The 20517-nt window shown below is 45.1% G+C and overlaps 1 protein-coding gene across 7 annotated transcripts in view; it reads left to right on the forward strand.

Annotated features, from left to right (window-relative positions):
- Positions 1 to 20517, forward strand: part of CLASP1 (cytoplasmic linker associated protein 1) — a 200300-nt gene that overhangs the window by 82110 nt on the left and 97673 nt on the right. For 5 of the 7 annotated variants that reach the window (XM_068407464.1, XM_068407463.1, XM_068407465.1 and 2 more), the window contains 4 exons: positions 15920 to 16072; positions 18062 to 18135; positions 18618 to 18710; positions 19969 to 20114. In XM_068407464.1, coding sequence (XP_068263565.1) covers positions 15920 to 16072; positions 18062 to 18135; positions 18618 to 18710; positions 19969 to 20114 — 466 coding nt within the window. The remainder of the gene's footprint in view (positions 1 to 15919; positions 16073 to 18061; positions 18136 to 18617; positions 18711 to 19968; positions 20115 to 20517) is intronic. The other 2 variants (XM_068407466.1, XM_068407469.1) reach the window with 1 other exon arrangement.

Genomic DNA, 20517 nt, shown 5'->3' on the forward strand with positions numbered 1-20517 from the left:
GACTCCTTATGAGTGCTAGTACGTAAAGGTGGCATTGAGATTCACATTTCCCAGTCGGCCTCTTCTCCCGGGCAGCTAGCGATAGGACAAGAGGACACAGCCTCAAGCTTCGCCAGGGGAGGTTCAGGTTGGACATTAGGAAGAATTTCTTCTCAGCAAGGGTCATTAGCCATTGGAAGGGGCTGCCCAGGGAGGTGGTGGAGTCACCATCTCTGGGGGTGTTTAAGAAAAGACTGGACATGGCACTTAGTGCCATGGTCTAGTTGACATGATGGTGTCAGGGCAATGGTTGAACTCGATGATCCCAGAGGGCTCTTCCAACCTGGTTGATTCTGTGTAATTCTGTGAAAACACCTGATCTTACTTGCTTTCAATCTCTGGAGCGAAGCTGAAAGTGGATCTAAACATAGCCTGTCACGTGCTGTGCTTGACGTGTGCCAATTCCTCTGTTTGCTAATTCTTCTTTAAGTGAAGGCAAGCACAGATGGTTGCTGAAGAGAACCAGATGATTTGCCAGCACGGTGGTGTGCTTGCAGGAGTGAGACTTGGACAGGCTTGAGGCTGCTTTGCTCTCATTGCTTTTAGTTGGAAAGTTTCATTTAGAAAATTGAAATTCTTCAGTTTTGTCCCTGCTTGACCTTTCAGTGATGTCTTGTTAAGGAGCCGCTCTCATTGGGTGTGGAGCCTGAATGGGACATGCATGGAGAAGTTCAAATATAGGACATGCACTTATGGATTCCTCTCTCCATAGTGCCAGGAGGCAAAGGTCTCCTCATCCTTTCACAGACCCTTTCCTTCAAACTAATAAACGATGCCAAGAAGAGACCCACACTGGAGGGGCAGCAGGAGTGTGGTTTCATCTTTTTAGCTCAATTGAGTTAGCTCAGCTGGACTGAAAGCCCCCAGGTGCTGGTTAATATGCAGGCTAATGGTTCAAAGCTTGCTTCCCTGGCTGGCTTGTGGCTCCTAAGCATGGGTTCAGTATTTGGCAATGTCTAGGGACCTGGTGGGCCGTGCACTATCTCCAGTGAACCAGGATGCTGCTGGTCACTGGTTGCTTCGGGCTGCCACAGCAGTACAAATAGTAATTAGCCATTGTGTAACTGAGCCATTCAGTTCCAGTCTGGACAAAACAGTAATTGCTGCTTGGAAATAAACTGCTCTGTAATGGAGCTGAGTGATTCAGGTGGCTCAAGGGACCGAAGTGGTTGACCCCTGAGCCTCAGGTGAACCAGGCTGGTCCTGCTCTCATGTTCTGGGAGCCCCCAAAACCTCTTCTCTCTGTGAATAGACTGATAGTTGGTAAAGCAGTTGGCCATATATGAAGAACAATTATCCTTAGACAGAAATACCTTCCTTTTGGGGTACCTACAAGTACACAAGACTTCAGCGCCCTTGCTTGCGAAAGGAACAAAGCGATTCAGCAAGCCCCTCACGCTGTAGCTGGTCATTGCCTTCTCCAGAAACGCTGAAGGTTTTTCTACACAATGAGTGTAGAATTTGGGTTTAGGGATTTGAAAAGATGTTTTTCCACAAATTTTATTCCTAGTTCTTCTGAGTTCTGGCTGCTTCTGGAAGCAGTGTGCTGGTAACAGGTGGCTTGCCCCCATGTTCAATTTTCAGTAATAGCTGTGGATGGATGGCAATGCCTTATGAATGCTCCATGTTATTTGTTGTTAAACAACAAGGTACCAGCAGCCTGTATTGCATGCTAAAAATTACTGAATTGGGTGGAGAAAGATTTATGTGGCTTTTTCTTCTGCAACCCAGCCTGCTGACATTGTCTGATCTGCTACTAGATACACTTTTCCCTTTTCACAGAAATCAGAATCACAGAATCAGTGGGGTTGGAAGAGCCCTCTGGGATCATTGAGTCCAACCATTGCCCTGACACCACCATGTCAACTAGACCATGGCACTAAGTGCCATGTCCAGTCTTTTCTTAAACCCCTCCAGAGATGGTGACTCCACCACCTCCCTGGGCAGCCCCTTCCAATGTCTAATGACCCTTTCTGAGAAGAAATGCTTCCTAATGTCCAACCTGAACCTCCCCTGGCGAAGCTTGAGGCTGTGTCCTCTTGTCCTATTGGTAGTTTTCCTTCAGTTCACATCTTTATAGCCTGTAGTCAATTGTTCATGCACATTTTTTAATGTTAGTTCTTCATATTGATTCTTCAGATAGTCTAAGCAATGCCTGGAAACAGCTGCTAATAATAAAAACTCGCTAAGTTGGTACTCGTCTCTGCCTCCGCTTTCACACCTCATCTGTGCTAATACCACTTCCATACCTGATAGTGTTTGAGTCATGGAGTTTGTGAGCATTTTTAATGTGCTAACAGATAGTAATCCTGCCTGTCAAAGCAAGTATTAACACTTAGATGTAGCATAACGCTGACATGGTCACTCCATCTCTGGAGGTGTTTAAGAAAAGACTGGACATGGCACTTAGTGCCATGGTCTAGTTCACATGATGGTGTCAGGGCAATGGTTGGACTCGATGATCCCAGAGGGCTCTTCCAACCTCATTGATTCTGTGATTCTGTGTGATTCTGTATGGCTCACAAAGCACGTGGCTCATGAAATCCTGTTGTGTTTTGCAATGATTTCTGTCTTCCTTTCTCTGCTCTCTATCCCAGCTTCCCAATGTGTTGTAGAAACTTAATCTCCTTGCCTCTCCTTGGTACTTTCTAGAGCCTGTTTCCATCTCCCAAAACTTTAACTCAGGTAATGTATCATATTAAAGTATCATATTAAGCTCTTTGCTGGTTACCTAGTTGTGTGCATTGCTTGACCCCAGTGACACCAAAAATAACTGCTGTGCTGCCTGTAAAAATCACTTACTTGAGTGTCCTGCCTTTATCTGATCACTGTTTTCCCCCTTTCTCAAAAAAATATCCCACCCCACTCTGACTTGCCAGCAAATTTAGAATATGGACGGATGGTGCCTGGTGGCAGCCAAATGGAGAGCATCACCTCAGAAAGCTTAATTTTCTGGTAGACTCCTCGCAGTTGGCAGGAAAAGTTGCCAGGGTATGGGGGTCTGCATGGGTAATGTTGGAACAAGTTGGCACTTAATGAAAGATTTCACTGTGAAGTGAAAAATCCATGTAAGTTTTAAGGTTTAGAATCATAGAACGGTTTGGGTCAGAAGGGATCTTAAAGATCATCTTGTTCAAACCCCCCTGCCACAGGCAGGGACACCTTCCACCAGACCGGGTCGCTCCAAGCCCCATCCAGCCTGGCCTTGAACACTGCCAGGGAGGGGGCAGCCACAGCTTCTCTGGGCAACCTGGGCCAGTGTCTCACCACCCTCACAGCAAAGAATTTCTTCCCAATATCTCATCTAAGTCTCCCCTCTTGCAGTTTAAAACCGTTCCCCCTTGTCTTGTAACTCCATGCCCTTGTAAAAAGTCCCTCTCCTGCTTTCCTGTAGGCCCTTCAGGCACTAGAAGGTGCTAGAAGGTCTCCCTGGAACCGTCTCTTCTCCAGACTGAACAGCCCCAACTCTCTCAGCCTGTCTCCATAGCAGAGGGGCTCCAGTCCTCCGAGCATCTCCGTGGCCTCCTCTGGACTTGCTCCAACAGCTCCATGTCCTTCGTCTGTTGGGAGCCCCAGAGCTGGACACAGCACTGCAGGGGGGATCTCACGAGAGCGGAGCGGAGGGGCAGAATCCCCTCCCTCACCCTGCTGGCCACGCTGCTGGGGATGCAGCCCAGGCTACTGTTGGCTTTCTGGGCTGCAAGCGCACGTTGCCAGCTCATGGTGAGCTTCTTGTCAACCATCACCCACAAGTCCTTCTCCTCAGGGCTGCTCTCGATCCATTCTCCGCCCAGCCTGTACTTATTTGTGCTTGGGATTGCCCCGACCCACATGCAGGACCTTGCACTTGGCCTTGTTGAACTTCATGCGGTTTGCACAGGCCCACCTCTCGAGCCTGTCAAGGTCCCTCTGGATGGCATCCCTTCCCTCCAGCGTGTCGACCACACGTTTAGGGTGAATTGTACATCCTAGAACTGAAATAAAAGTGGGAACTGTTCATCTTAACATGTATATTTATGATTTTCTTTACTATTTGACACAGTATTTAACAAAGCAGAAACACAATGGTGTTTTGGAGTCTGTGCTTCTCCTGGTGATCTCTGCTTACAGCATGAACAGCCTTCTGAGAAGGGGACAGCTTGTTTCTAGGAGCTGAGTCTTTATATGGACTACACTTTACAGCTTGCAATTTAGGAATAAAGTTTAAATGAAGGGAAGTAGCTATCTACAGGGTAGACAAATGAGTGCAAGGGAAAGAAGCTGCTAGTTTGTCCATTTGAATTATCAATGCAGTGGTCTTCAGGGTCAGAGATGTAGTAAATAGCTGTGCCAGCCAGACTTGCCTTAGGGAGAGGAGAGATCTCAAGCTATTTAGAAAATGGTTCCTTATATTAATCAAGTTTTGTTTTCTTTTTATTTTTGACTTGTTGACCCCTTTTTCAAGCCTTGCATGGAGACAAGCGTGCCCGTGTGAAACAAGAAATCTGTCTAGGTGGAAATCTGTTGTTCAGTTAACCTGTAAGACGAGGATGGAGGTTTTCTTTGCATCTGCATAGGTTTGAGATTCCTTATGGCTGTTCAGAACTGGGGTGTTTAGGTTCATAAATGCCAGTGTTTGCTGTTGATGTTGCCTCACTTAATGATTTCAGTGTCTTCTCTGAATGAAGAAGGATGGTAGGACTTAAACCAGCAGTGCTCACCACCGTGTATGCATCTTGTTCTACATTAGCTGCTGTAAGTTTGCAGAATCACCTATGAAAAGGTGTTGCTGATAAGGAAAGATGAGTGGATTTATTTTTTTTCCCTCAGCTGTGGCAAAAATGGCTAAGGCAGGCTTGCTCTGTGATCAGTGTTCCCAGCTTTTGCATGGGAACCTACTTGTATTTTAATATCTCCAGTTCTGTTTAGGTCAGTGTTTGTTTTGTGAAGTCTGTAATGGCTATGTCCAGAGTAAGACGTTTAACTGGGTCGTGATTCATGTTTGTATTCTTTGTGGTAAATGTGAATGATTCTGCTTGGCTTAACTTACTTTCTTTAGGCCTAAGTTAAATTATATTACCTTGTATTTGCTGGGGCTTAAGAGCAGCACAAGGGCCGTTACTGTGGCTCAGCTGGTGTCTTAAAACTTGTCAAGCAGTAATAATTTGATCGTGAGTCTGAGTCCTGAGGCAAATTCATCCTTGACAGACTTTGTCCTTGAACCAGAGGCGTTCTTTTGCCTGCTTGTAAATACGTTTATTCAAAGCTTCCACTACCTCTTACCAAGTTCTTAAATTTTGATTTAAACCAGGTGACTAAGGTCAAAATTAGCCTGGCCTTACTGCCTTTGTTTAGCTTTTCTTGTGGGTAAGGTGGTCTCAGCGTTAGAGTCAAGTGGTATAGGAGATATGGTAGAGGAACTGGTAGAATTCAGGTCAGGTGAATCAAGATTTTACTGGTCTGTCCTACCACACTTTTCCTAATAGATCCTGACTGATCTTTTTATTTGATGCAGTAAGTTGTTTTATGTGGATTCATGGATGTAACAGCTGTGGAAGTCATCTACTGTGCGCACAATATATGAGAGGAAAACAGGATGGTTACCAAAGAACTCAAATAACCAGCTGTGTGATCAAAGTAAATTACTGGGTCTCATCTGGGACCAACGTTCAATCATGACTGAAAATTTAGGATGGCTGGGTGACAGGCTTAGGTTTTACCTAGGTGCAGAGACCTGAGTATGGTTGAAAAAGGATGCTGAGCCATGGGGAGAAAGTGAATAGCACCACTGATGGAGGCCAGTAGGACTAGGTTACACAGAATTACACAGAATCCCAGAATCAATGAGGGTGGAAGAGCCCTCTGGGATCATCGAGTCCAACCGTTGCCCTGACACCACCATGTCAACTAGACCATGGCACTAAGTGCCATGTCCAGTCTTTTCTTAGAAAACCCCTCCAGAGATGGTGACTCCACCACCTCCCTGGGCAGCCCCTTCCAATGTCTAATGACCCTTGCTGAGAAGAAATGCTTCCTAATGTCCAACCTGAACCTCCCCTGGCCAAGCTTGAGGCTGTGTCCTCTTGTCCTATCGCTAGTTGCCCGGGAGAAGAGGCTGACTCCCACTTCACTACAGCCTCCCTTCAGGTAGTTGTAGACTGCACTAAGGTCACCTCGGAGCCTCCTCTTCTCCAGGCTAAACACCCCCAGCTCCCTCAGCCATTCCTCGTAGGTCAGACCCTCCAGACCCTTCACCAGCTTGGTCGCCCTCCTCTGGACTCGCTCCAACACCTCAACATCTTTCTTGAAGTGCAGGGCCCAGAACTGGACATAGTATTCAAGGTGCGGCCTTACCAGTGGTTAGGCAGGATTATGTTGAACAGACTGATTAGGACACAAGTACTTGGATTTCTTCAGCTGCCCTTTGAAAAGAAAGGGAGGAGGATCTTTGTGCTTATTTTCCCTATATATAAAGCCTGAATAACAGTAATTATTTTTATCTCTGCTTTGACTGCATTATTTATATTGTAAGCTCTTTGGGAAGGATGCTTTCGTCTTTGTAGCACATTAGAGTCCTCCTTCTTGCTCAGGGTTTCACATTGCCTCTGAAATACAATTATCATATTTAGTAGTCTGAAGTCATTAATGACAAAAGGAATGAAAGTTTCAGCAATATCTTGACTCTACCTTTGTATTTCCTCCCCCTCACCCACCCAAATATGACTGCTTTGTTTGCTGTACCTAATGAGGATGTTTGTTTATGGGGGAGGAATGTGGAGGGAAGGAGCTTAGATCTATCTTTTGTTTTGAAGGAGCTGAGGGGTGGGAAACAAGGTTTGGGAAAACAGGAGCCATGCTGACTGTTAATATTTTATAAGCTGTGACACATTTTTGGCTTTGGAGCCTTTTCCCCATGACTTTTTTCCTTGAGGCAATGGTTTGCTTAAAATGCAGCTTTGAAGGGTGGGTGAAGAAGGCCCAAGAAACTGATGTGTCTCAGGAGCAGGAGCTTTCCAGATGTAGATCAGGAATTCAGACTGTGCTTATATTTGAAGCCATATTAAATATGAGTTTGATTATTTTAAATTCCATTATCTAACCACCTGGAAACCATATACTGTACTGAAGTGTCTGTTGAATTAGGCCACTGCTTAGTTTACTAAAACCTCTCCATGCTCTTCTCCTGGGCAACTAGCGATAGGACAAGAGGACACAGCCTCAAGCTTGGCCAGGGGAGGTTCAGGTTGGACATTAGGAAGAATTTCTTTTCAGAAAGGGTTATTAGGCATTGGAATGGGCTGCCCAGGGAGGTGGTGGAGTCACCATCTCTGGAGGGGTTTAAGAAAAGCCTGGACATGGCCCTTAGTGCCATGGTCTAGTTGACATGGTGGTGTCAGGGCAACGGTTGGACTTGATGATCCCAGAGGTCTCTTCCAACCTGGTTGATTCTGTGATTCTGAAATCACGTAGAAGGAAATCTGAGATATTAACGTCTAAAAAATAATCAGATCAAGTTCTGCACGCTCTTGCATTCACCTCTGTTCGCAACGTATAGAGCTGGAAGCAGCATTTAGCATAGTGTGATGGTGATTACATGAAGGAAATCGTACGCTCTGGTGCATCTTCTGGCATTTGCTCCGATTCTGACTTTTCTGGATGACCTGGAGTCAGCCTCTTAATGCGTTTTTTGCCTCTGTTTCCACTGTGTCAAAAAAAAGGGAACTAATCCTGTCTAGATAACACACAAAGAAATCTGTGCAATGTATTAGAAGTAACCATTGTTGAAAATCCATTCGCTAAAAGTAAAACATGTCTTGTTGCTCCAAGGTTGAGTGTTTTTTCAAACCAGTCATTAGAGAGTCCAAAATGTTTTTGTAATCTGTTACCTACTAGTTTCTGCTTTTGCTTCTAGAAGAGGAACGTTTTCAAAGTTACCGCTGAAGTCACTGATCCTCTTGAATGTGGTTTCACTGCTTTTTCTACAATGATCCTGGGAAATGTAAAATGCTAATTATTCAGTTATTGGGGTTTTATCCCCACTATCTCAAAAGAGAATAAACAAAGGTGGTTTGATGGCAAACCATTGCTGTTTCTCTGCTAATATCTACCAAAATGGGTGTGATGTGGGTGGAAAATGGATGTTTCTCACCAGCTCTAACGGGATGCTGATCTGAGCTCTGGTTGTAGTTGAATTTATGAAAGCTGGTGTGGGCTGCAGACTTTGGCACTGGCATAATGGTGCTGAAGTATGGTTTGTAAGAGCCTTTGTGTGGGAGAAACTTTAGGTTTTTTTAGTGCATCAGCGAGTGCTGATGCAGCCAGTCAGTACTACTAAATACTCCAGAGCAAGAGTCAGGATCAAGGCAGGTTCCCCGTCCCTTTCCCTTGCTAACAGCTGCAGTGGATGCTCTGGAGAACATACACCTACTATCAGTTGTCCCAGGAGCTCCTGAAGCCATTGCCAGACATGTTTTCTGTGTTAGAAGTGTCTCAAACCACTGTTTGGTAACCATTTCTAGAATGAGAGCATAGCCTTGGTCATAAAATCCAACTTTGAATTATTTCTGAATAAACAAAACTTGGCTGTACACTTTGATGTTTGCATACGTCCCTTTACAGGTTGTAGTAATATGCATCTTTATAAAGAAGAAGCATTTCCTTGTGGTAGAAATTCCTGGTCATCATGCTGGTCATACTTGTTGTGTAGTAGTCGATGATCTTCCTCAAGATGCATGTAGGGTGTGGAGTCACTGCCCGTTGCTCCCTGATCTTCTTTTCATGGTGGTTCTTCTGTCTCAACTACCTGTAGTTTTAGACGTTCTTACCTCATGCTTATTGCCCCACTGACCATTTACAGTAGTTTAAATGGTAATCTAATTAACATATATTAATTATGCATCAGGCCAGGCATTCTGGGTGGGAGCCATTGATGTGGAACGTGCATAACACTGTACAGGTTTTGCAGCTGTGGTACCTGTGTTCTTGCATTAGCCTTTAACGAGGACAGAAGCCCTGGCTCCTGTTTTCTGTGGCTGTATAGGAGAGGTAGGCTGACAGCCTTGTTTTTCCCTTTGTGCTTTGTAGAATCACAGACTGGTTTGGGTTGGAAGGGACCTTAAAGATCATCTGGTTCCAACCCCCTGCCACGGGCAGGGACACCTTCCACCAGACCAGGTTGCTCCAAGCCCCATCCAACCTGGCCTTGAACACTGCCAGGGAGGGGGCAGCCACAGCTTCTCTGGGCAACCTGGGCCAGGGTCTCACCACCCTCACAGCAAAGAATTTCTTCCTAATATCCAATCTAAATCTCCCCTCTTTCAGTTTAAAACCATTCCCCCTCATCCTGTCACTCCATGCCCTTGTAAAAAGTCCCTCTTCCGCTTTCCTGTAGCCCCTTCAGGTACTGGAAGGTGCTAGAAGGTCTCCCCAGAGCCTTCTCTTCTCCAGGCTGAACAGCCCCAACTCTCTCAGCCTGTCTCCATAGCAGAGGGGCTCCAGACCTCTGAGCATCTTCGTGGCCTCCTCTGGACTCGCTCCAACATCTCCGTGCCCTTCTTATGTTGGGGGCCCCAGAGCTGGACGCAGCACTGCAGGGGGGGTCTCAGGAGAGTGGAGCAGAGGGGCAGAATCCCCTCCCTCGACCTGCTGGCCACGCTGCTTTTGATATTTCAGGAATAACTGCACGCGTTGTGTTTCTTGGCTCTGAGGGAGCTGCTTGGAAAGTTTAGGATGCCCCACCATCTCATAAGATGCTCATCCCCTAGCAAATGTGGAGTGCTGTGCAGCATGTTACCCTTACTACTGATTGTAAATGCACCTAAACGAATATCTCGGACAGGTCTGGTGCTGCAGCTTCCACAGGTCCCTCCAACACATCTTAGTGGCTTAAATTCACCAACCCAGCTGTCCTCTGAGACCTGTCCCGAAAGGAAACGAGGCTGCAGTTTGGCATTTTTATCTCCTTGTAGGTATTTGTAGAAAGCTGTCTGCCACAGGACTTGTGTGTAGTAGCAGGCTTTGCACCAGGGAGTATGTTCTGTGGTGGCTGGATATGGGATCTCCTGCAGCATTTCTGCCCCTCCAAATGTGCTCTGGGTAACTTGAGGCAGTGTGATGCTTTTGGCCTTTTTGTAACAGTGCTTTGTCCTGAAGATGTCAGGATACTTTTCCCTCCTAATACAGCTCTGCATGCTAGTTCTCAACACTGTACACCTTGTGCTGCACGGACAGAAGACGAGCGGCCCTTCAGGAAGCAATAGAATCACAGAATCAATGAGGTTGGAAGAGACCTCTGGGATCATCGAGTCCAACCATTGCCCTGACACCACCATGGCAACTAGACCATGGCACTAAGTGCCATGTCCAGTCTTTGCTTAAACACCTCCAGAGATGGTGACTCCGCCACCTCCCTGGGCAGCCCCTTCCAATGTCTAATGACCCTTGCTGAGAAGAAATGCTTCCTAATGTCCAACCTGAACCTCCCCTGGTGCAGCTTGAGGCTGTGTCCTCTTGTCCTATCGCTAGTTGCCTGGGAGAAGAGGCCTGGGACTGAAGTTGGTGGCTGGTTCAACCTGGGAGAACTGGACCCAAGGGGAGAGGGGCAGTGGGTGGCACTGGGGTCACTGAGCCCAAGCGGATGGCGTTTTAAAGGCTCAAAATACTGTGCCTGGGCATGGTCCGAGGTGTCCAAGGGGTGTCTGTCTGAAAAACATTGGCCAACGCACATTGGGTTGTGTCTGGCAAACAGGAGTAGCTCCGGTGCCGGCAGAGCATCTCTAGATACCACCTTCTGGCTGTGGGGCTTCAGTCTAAATGTCAAACTTGAGATTTAACTGCTTAAATTTAAATGCACGATTGAAGGTGGGAAGGTGATCTCCTGTAAAAGGAAATTCTTGCAAGTTGCTTGCCCACTTCGGTGGCACTGACACATGGACGTGGGACATGGTCAATGGGCACAGTGGGGCCAGAGCAGGTTTAGTACCTTGCAGAGTCAGGCCTAAAGACTGTAGTGTGGCGTCTTTGTTAGGAACAGACGTTATTATAAGCTGCTTTTTGCACTCCGGAGTCAGAGAATCACAGAATCAATCAGGTTGGAAGAGCCCTCTGGGCTCATCGAGTCCAACCATTGCCCTGACACCACCATGTCAACTAGACCATGGCACTAAGTGCTATGTGCAGTCTTTTCTTAAACCCCTCCAGAGATGGTGACTCCACCACCTCCCTGGTCACTACAGAGTAGCTCTGTTCTCTAAAGCTTACAGATAAATAACTAAAAGATTTGAATCTGACATTTTAAAGTTGTTTTTTAAAGCTAGAAAGCATCTCCTTTCATTGGAAAAGAAATCTGAGACTCACTTACTTTGCTTAAAAAGGTCCCAGGCTGGCAGCGCAGGCAGGGGAGATGCCGGCCCTTGAACAACCAGCACAGCCTCTTCTCCCCATTTTACACCTTGCCCAGACCTGAAGGGGTTACGTTTCAAAATGAATAATGACTAAATTTATTCGTCATGGACAAACGATGACAGCTGTTGAGATGCTCCTGTTAGCGCTTCCCAGGGGATAAAGTCAGGCTGGTCCCTAGCACGAGCCAGCCCAGCCGGGCAGAATCAGCTCATCTTCATCCCGGGTTGTCCTCGCTAGCAGGGAATTTCCTCCCTAGAAGCGAAGTTTCCTGGGCTGAAATGGGTATTGCTGAGAACCCCGCAGAGCCGCAGTTGCAGCCAGAGGACTGAAGCCGTAGCTGTTCAAACCCACGTGTGAAGGCAGCGTGCTTAATGAATGCGAGGGGCGACCATCGATCATGTGCTGGGCTGAAAACCACGGCGCTCTGTGAGGCACTGGTACAGCTGGGCACGCTATGGAAAATATGAAGGAATGTTGAGGAAGCTGATTTGCAGAAGGATATGTACTTGTAAGCAATTTTTTTTTTTCCTTAAATAATGTAAAGGAATTGAATGATGTAAGGGAAATTGTGTTGTTTGGCTAAGACAGGAGAGTGGTGTAGAGACAAAGGGCACATCTCTGACGGGGAGCGCTGTGTGGCCTTGATAAACGAGCACTGGGGGGTCTTGGGGTGGGAGAACGTCAGCAGTTATTTGATGTTTGGACACAGCACCGATTCCGCTTCGGTGCCCCGCTGCCCGAGTCGTGAGAGTTACACCCACGCTGGATTTATCACCTCGGGATTTGCAGACGGGCTGCAAAAAAATATGACCCTAGTTCAGATGATTATTGTGAGCAGGAGTCAACGAGCGGAAAAAAAAAGGCTTTTAAATAATAATGTGTGGTAGCTTGGTTTTCTCTTCTTTTCTGCACTTCCATGTCCAGCTCTCTTTCTGTTCTTTGTTTCTCTTTCTGTCCTGCACACGTGCTGCTGACAGACTTGATGTGCAGCTCTGAACATCGCGCTGTCATTCTGCACTGCTTGGATGAGAAAATGCTGTGAAAGGGATGCTCTGATTTGATAAATACATAATGCTTCATTTGGAGACTTAATGAATAGGGAGATGTGATTGTAAACCAGACATCCCCAAAACTGTGGGCTGGCTGCATAGTTTTTTGGAGTGTTGGGGGTTTTTTTTAGCTAATGCTGCCTAGTTTAAATGAAAATGATAGTTTATTTAATTGCTAAAACTGCTACAGGAGTGCAATCCTTTTAATGTCTGTTTTTCTGAATTGTTATTTATCATATGAAATAGCAAACCACACCCTCTTCTTTCAGAGGGGTGAGGCTTTGAAAATGCAGATACAAGAGGTGAGTTAGAACTAAGACTGCGTCTACATAGCCTGAAACGCAACTGATGGAGAATTTTATTACCAGATGAAAGTGGTTTTGAAGTAGTAAAGTATCTTTTGTTTTGAGTAGGACTGACTTTCTCTTGACTGGTGATATGTATATGACAACCATTTGCTTAATATCTATAGATGAGCTTCTGAAATAAATGCAGTTGGGGCAAATTTTGCTTGGAAGTTTTAGTATTCAAGGTCTATGCAAGTCTGTCTGCATCACTTAAGCCCCTTCCTAGAAGCTTCAGAGATTACACATTTTAAAGACTATTTTGATCTGCCATGGCCTTCTGTGCAACTCTCACCAAATAATTTTTTTTTGAAGTCATTCCTGTTTGAACTAGACTGTATTTTTCAGGAAAAAAAAATCAGTCTTGCTTTTGAAGAACTGCCTGTGGTAGAATTCGCTGGGTGACACACCTCCTAACCTTGTGATTATTGGAAAAAAAGGAGGAGGGGAAGGGAGGGGGGGAAAAAAGGCAATTCAGAATTTAATTTGTTTTTAACCTCCAGCCAGTGGCCTCGTTGTATATTTTTCTATTAGGTGAGAACCAATATTAATAAATCACACTGGAAAACTACATTAATAAATCTTGAGTCGCTGTGTTAACACAGAAAATAATCAAGCAGCTTGTTAAGAATATGGCCAGGCTAAAAAGTCCCCTATAGTGAATTTTCATTTAATTTAATTAAAAACATATTTTTCTAGTCCTTTAATCATACTCATGATCCTTCCCTGAGCTCTTTTCAAATTATTTTTGAATTACACATGTCAGAGCATGACCAGCATCAATAGGGAGGTATGTCTCCATGGCTGCCTTAGGCCCTGTGTTAGAGCCCACATCCTAGATGTGGCTTCTGTTCTTCTCAGCTGTGTGTTAAAGAAAATTGGCAGAGTCTGGGTCTCTAGGTTTGCTGGTTTTATTAACAACTCAGAGTTGGACCACCACAGCAGTGAATGGTACCTGACTCAAATTCACTATCGGTTTATATAGAAACTAATAATCAATTACATCATAAACATTTCATAAGCTTCTGTTAATAATCCACTAACTATTTCAATTCCTCTTTCTTCCTTCATCAAGAGTCCACAAAAGTCCATTCTTTTCCATCGGTACGCTGATCTTTATGTTCTGGTTCCGCTCCGACTCCGGTTGACACCCCGTCCTCGATGTTCTTGCTGTGATCGGCGTCCTTAATGTTCTTGCCGTGATCAGCGTCCTGTCCTGATCCAGGTTGATCAGAGTCCAGTTCCCACCGCCAATGTCTCCTAAACATTCAACCGTAAAAACAACTGAAGTTATGTTTAAAACCTTATCTATACTAATTTTTATTTCTAAGTGTCCTATATTTCTTTTAAGGTAAAGAAAAGGTTAACCGTACATCCCCTTTACTAAAATCATCAGAAGGTAATACTTCTAGGCCTACTCCTGCTTAGCTGCTCATTAAGCTTTGACTGATGATTTGTTCAGTCCTAGGTCAGGATTACACAAGGAGCTTTGAGAACAATATTCATGGATTGTGAAAGCCCAACTGTGTTTATTCAGATAGACTTATATTAATTATTCTATTCACTATTCTATTTCACCCCTATTGATTCTTGTCTCTCTAACTCATAAGAACTTTTTCATTAATCGTGTGAAAATTTCTATAACACTGTGTGACATCAAATTTCTTGATGTTAAAGTTTGTATGTTCACTTATGTCTTGTTCACTTTTGCCTGAAGAACACTCTGAGTACCTGTTATTGTGTTACCCCTTTCCTTTAGATGTTACTTTTTTTTTTTTAGCCCTTTCCCATATTCCAAGACTACTTGAACATCAAAATGAAGGGGAGAGATGTCCTTGACCACCTTTCTTACCTTGTTACTTTCAGAAAGCTCAACCTGTATTGAATTTCACTCATTAGTGCCTAACTAGGAGCCTGTATTTGTTACTAGATATTCCCAGGTGCTTTCCTGAAGAAGGATGGATTAAAGCACCTGCTTGAGTTTTTGCCAAGTGAAATTTCACAAAGGAAATGTTCCTGAATGGTGGAGGGTGGGTGCGTACCTTGGGCTTCATGGACATGTGTGCCATGGTCTGGCACTTAGTGCCATGGTCTAGTTGACATGGTGGTGTCAGGGCAATGGTTGGACTCGATGATCCCAGAGGGCTCTTCCAACCTGATTGATTCTGGGATTCTGAGACATGAAGCCGGTCTCAAATCCTGTATGAAGTGTTAGTGATGGAGCCTGAGGTGGCTTTTCTGGCCTCAACAAATAGCGCGTGCCATCTACATCAGCTGTTCAAACACTACGTCACCTTTCAACCTCAGGCTGGTTTTTAAAGTGGATTAGCTAATCTGCGTAAAACTGAAATATAAGCACTCCTTTGGAATTGAAGTGACCTTCACTGAGAATCAAAGTGACTGTAATTCATTTTAAGTTCATTTATGTTCACGTTTGGAAGGAGAGACTGCAGTTCCCTTGGGATGTACACAGAGGGCTCAGTAAGTTTTAATACACGTTATATTTATGGTTTTTATGAATTTGAGGTAACTTTTTCTGTTTCTTCGTAAAGAATCTCTTGTGATTATTTAAAAAGTTGAAGAGGATTTGTAGGTCTGGCTGGCTCTGTGATTAATGGTCTGTGGTTTACCAACAGCATGGGTGTTGCCACGCGATCTTTCCTGGGTTACTCTGTTTATTCTTGGACTGGTGTGACTGGGCAGCTTGTGCTGCCTGATCCCCAGCACACTTGGATCTTGGATTTCCTCACGGTCTTGGTTTCACTACATCCCGTGGTAAAATAGCTCTTGGAGGCATAAACATCAGAGATACAGGCTGTAGACACCCCAGGAGTTATCTGTGGCTTCCATCTTTCTGCTGTAGATTTGAAGTTTATTCTTTTTATCTGGATGCATTCATTGAAAGTGTTCATAGCATACTGACTGCAACAACAAAGGACTGGTGGTCATTCATGAAAAAGCGGAGTTCTAGCATGAAGGTGCTACTGAGTTGAGAGCTGACAGAGCAGACCTGAACGCGCAGCGTGTTTGCCATCGCATGGGCACGTGCCTTGGAACATCCCTTTGCTTTATCAGACTTAGAGCTGGGTGTGCTTTTTGTTGCAGATAAAATTTTTGATGATGAAGACTCCGTGGATGGGAACAGACCTTCCTCAGCTAGCTCCTCTGCATCTTCAAAGGCCCCTGCCAATTCACGCAGAGTTGGGATGGGGACTACCCGCAGACTGGGGTCTGCAGCTCTGGGCTCCAAGTCTTCAAGTAAGCCAATAGCAGATGTGAATTGACCTTTATGCAAACTATTTATGGTGTTCATGTTTGAGCGTATTGCAAGGACTTCCAGACTGGCCCCCAGGATCCTGTAACAAATTTTCCCCTATGAAATCATTAAATGTACGTTGTCTGCATGCCACGACCAAGAGAGTCCAACGGAGGGCTACGAGGATGATGAAGGGACTGGAACACTTGCCTTATGAGGAAAGGTTGAGAGACCTGGGGCTTTTCAGTCTGGAGAGGAGAAGACTGAGAGGGGATCTGATTAATGTGTATAAATATATGAGGGCTGGGTGTCAAGAGGAAAGGGGCAACCTCTTTTCACTTGTGCCCTGCGATAAGACAAGGGGCAATGGATGCAAGCTAGAGCACTGGAAGTTCAACCTCAACATGAGGAAGAACTTCTTTACTGTAAGGGTTACAGAGCACTGGCACAGGCTCCCCAGAGAGGTTGTAGAGTCTCCTTCTCTGGAGACTTTCAAGACCTGTCTGGATACGTTCCTGTGTAACCTACCCTAGATTGGTCCTGCTCTGGCAGGGGGGTTGGTCTTGATGATCTCAAGAGGTCCCTTCCAACCCCTAACGTTCTATGATTCTATGACTGAACTTTGGTAGGGTAAATCTCCAAGCAGTCCCCACGTCCCTATAATACGTTTTGCATTTTTGAAAGGTTGGACCTGTGCAGTTGTGCACTGAGGGCCACGAGTAAATCATGTCAGTGTTGCAGTGTGTAGATTTTTGCCTTTACAGCTGCAACTCCAGCTGAACTGAGGCAGGCAGCTTACAGCTACATGCTAAACTTCAGCCCATGCAATCTAAAACTGACCCACTGGGTTTCTTCTCAGACCTTTGGGTATTGCTGGTAATGAAGGGGCAGAAAGAAAACTGAACCGTAATTCTACATTTCATTATCATTCTACATGTGACTTAGAGAAATGGAGAAAGTTTCCTATGTTGGACAGTCTCTAATCTGATTAGTATTCCAGAGACTATTAATCTTCCTTATCATTTGTCTGTTTGTGCACCTGTCAGATCTGCACCTTCATCTATTATAGGTAGGATTAAATCCTTTAAAATACAATTTCCCATATAATTGAAGTAAATATTTCCTTTCATCTTTCAGACTGTGTCCCCTAACTGTTGGGAGACTACTGTAATGACTTTCCTAATGTGCCCTCTGTGCCTAGAAGTTGAATCATAGAATCATAGAAAGGTTTGGGTTGGAAGCGACCTTAAAGATCATCTCATTCCAACCCTCCTGCCACAAGCAGGGACACCTTCCACCAGACCAGGTTGCTCCAAGCCCCATCCAACCTGGCCTTGAACACTGCCAGGGAGGGGGCAGCCACAGCTTCTCTGGGCAACCTGGGCCAGGGTCTCACCACCCTCACAGCAAAGAATTTCTTCCTAATATCTAATCTAAATCTCCCCTCTTTCAGTTTAAAACCATCCCCCCTCGTCCTATCACTCCATGCCCTTGTCAAAAGTCCCTCTCCCACTTTCCTGTAGCTCCATCAGGTATTGGAAGGTGCTAGAAGGTCTCCCCAGAGCCTTCTCTTCTCCAGGCTGAACAGCCCCAACTCTCTCAGCCTGTCTCCATAGCAGAGATGCTCCAGCCCTCTGAGCATCTTCGTGGCCTCCTCTGGACTCGCTCCAACAGCTCCGTGTCCTTCCGTTGGGGCCCCAGAGCTGGACGCAGCACTGCAGGGGAGGTGTCAGGAGAGTGGAGCAGAGGGGCAGAATCCCCTCCCTCGCCCTGCTGGCCACGCTGCTGGGGATGCAGCCCAGTGAAGGGTGGAGTGAATGTCTTGTCTGTGCCTGGCATTGAATTTCCCTGTCTCTGCTTTCATTACGTCTGCAGCACTCTGAGGCTGCAGGGATAGTGAATCTGATTTAGGTACCTTGATAGCTGGTGGTTTCTTAATTGATTCTCTTGTTGATAACAAGATTGAAAAGACTTTTTCATTTGTGTGTCAGCAGCCAAAGAGGGAGCAGGTGCTGTGGATGAAGACGACTTCATTAAGGCATTTGAAGATGTCCCAGTGGTTCAGGTAAGTAGAATTACATGTTAAAACACACAGTACTAAAAAGCAGATGGATATAGCACCTAGTCCTAATCACTGGCAAATTGTGCTTCATTGTGATGTTGGCAAATCTTTTTTTAGGGGGAAGGCAAGTTGGAAGTTGGAGAGAGGCATGTTTTAAATGGTGGTATCTGCCAGTAATTTGTGTGAAACCCTTGGAAGGGGAGGGAATGGGGATGCGAGGGTTGTGATAGAGGTACCACAGGAGTCGACATGGAGCGTTGTGAAAATAGAGTAAAAATAATAAAAGATCTTGTGGTCATTTAGTAATTTTTGATTGCAGGAAATGGGTGTAAATTCTTTGCACTATGCAAAGCCAGCTGTGTCTAAGGCTAGGATGTGACATTTAAGCGTAGAGGAGTAAAGGACTTGAGAGTGTAGTTGGGAAGTGATCTGATTTTTTGGAGTAAATGTTGCGTTATGGTGCTACTCTGTATTTAAATTTGCAGATTTATTCTAGCCGGGATCTTGAGGAATCCATAAACAAAATAAGAGAGATACTATCAGATGATAAGCACGACTGGGAACAGAGAGTTTCCGCGGTGAGTAGTGAACTTAGATATGAACTCTTATTAATACAGGCTTTTCCTGCACTGAGCTTAATCCCATGAAGAAGAGTACGAGGGAAAACTCAGAGTAAGGCTAGAAAGTGGTTTAGGTGGTGAACAGCTGTTATGTTCCCCTGAGCTTGGGGGAAACATTTCCTCATGAGACTGAATTTAAACCATATCTGTGAAGGAAAATGCTGTTTGACATACAAGAACCCACTGAGACAGCTTCAAGTTGAACCGAAAACCACGTAGCAAATCCAGATGTAACGCTAGAAACTCGCTAGCAGATGCTGAAATCAAAATGTCAAAAGTGTTGCTCAGAATATCTTAAAACTTCCTGATGAGGCAGAAAGTCACTATGCTTATACAGAGCTTATTTATGCTTTTGTAAAAGGAAATGTAAAACAATTCAGAAAGAATTGACACCCTTAGGTTTTGAATGAGTAAATATGACTGCAGGAAACATGGCAGTGGAAAATCAGGTGTGTTATATGCATGCCAAGATTGAGTTTTATTTACTGAGGTGAGCTGTGTTTTCGTGATATAAATAGATGCATGATCTTGTCTACACTGTAGGCTTTCGTCACTGGTGTAGCAACTTTGCTGTACTGAGTAGCAGTGAGCTTAAATCGAGGCACCGTACAGATGCCTCAGTATACATGAGGGCCTGTGACAGTGTCCAGAAGAACGTCTATAGGATGAAGTGGTGGTCCATGTAATTTTAATAGCAAACTTGCCAATTTGATGGGGTCAGGATTCCACTTCTGGTAGAGCGAGGTAATTATTTAATGAAGTTAATGGACGTATTCTAGATATAAGTCAGTATTACTCAGACCTGAGTATGAGCCATGCCCTTCAAGACTAGTCATCTTTTTGATACAGTAGTTAGCTGTGAGAGGACCTAAGCTTTAGAAGCTGTTTTAAATAGATGGTTTCTAAGGGGAACAGAGGAGAGCCTTCAAGATATCGTTTGGCTTAAAAAGTAGTGTTTGGGTTATGAACAATAGAGTTTGAGTAGCTGTATGCAACACTATAACAGCATGTGTGTTTATAATATACTTAGTGTGTTAACCTATGAGTTGAATATAAGTTCTAAAATAATGAAATTGCTTGGACTATAATAACAGAGTTCCTCAGTGCTTGTTGAGGAACAGTTGTACAAGGACCCTGGAAACCAAGTACCTGAACGTAACTGTCGTGGTGTTTATTGCTCATTAACAGTCACTGCTTTCTTTTCTGCTGCTAACAGTTGAAAAAGATCCGTTCCTTACTCTTGGCTGGAGCTGCAGAATATGATAACTTCTTCCAACACTTAAGACTTTTGGATGGAGCATTTAAATTATCTGCTAAAGACCTGCGGTCTCAAGTAGTACGAGAGGCTTGTATCACATTGGGGTAAGTTTGCTTCCTAATGTCCAACCTGAACCTCCCCTGGCGCAGCTTGAGGCTGTGTCCTCTTGTCCTATCGCTAGTTGCCTGGGAGAAGAGGCCGACTCCCACTCCGCTACAACCTCCCTTCAGGTAGTTGTAGACTGCACTAAGGTCACCTCTGAGCCTCCTCTTCTCCAGGCTAAACACCCCCAGCTCCCTCAGCCGTTCCTCAGAGGTCAGACCCTCCAGACCCTTCACCAGCTTGGTCGCCCTCCTCTGGACTCACTCCAACACCTCAACATCTTTTTTGAAGTGTGGGGCCCAGAACTGGACACAATATTCAAGGTGCAGCCTCACCAGTGCCGAGTACAGAGGGACGATCACTTCCCCAGACTGGCTGGCTACACTATTCCTAATAGAGGCCAGG

The sequence above is a fragment of the Nyctibius grandis genome, chromosome 9 (assembly GCF_013368605.1).
Source record: "Nyctibius grandis isolate bNycGra1 chromosome 9, bNycGra1.pri, whole genome shotgun sequence".
NCBI lineage: Eukaryota > Metazoa > Chordata > Aves > Nyctibiiformes > Nyctibiidae > Nyctibius > Nyctibius grandis.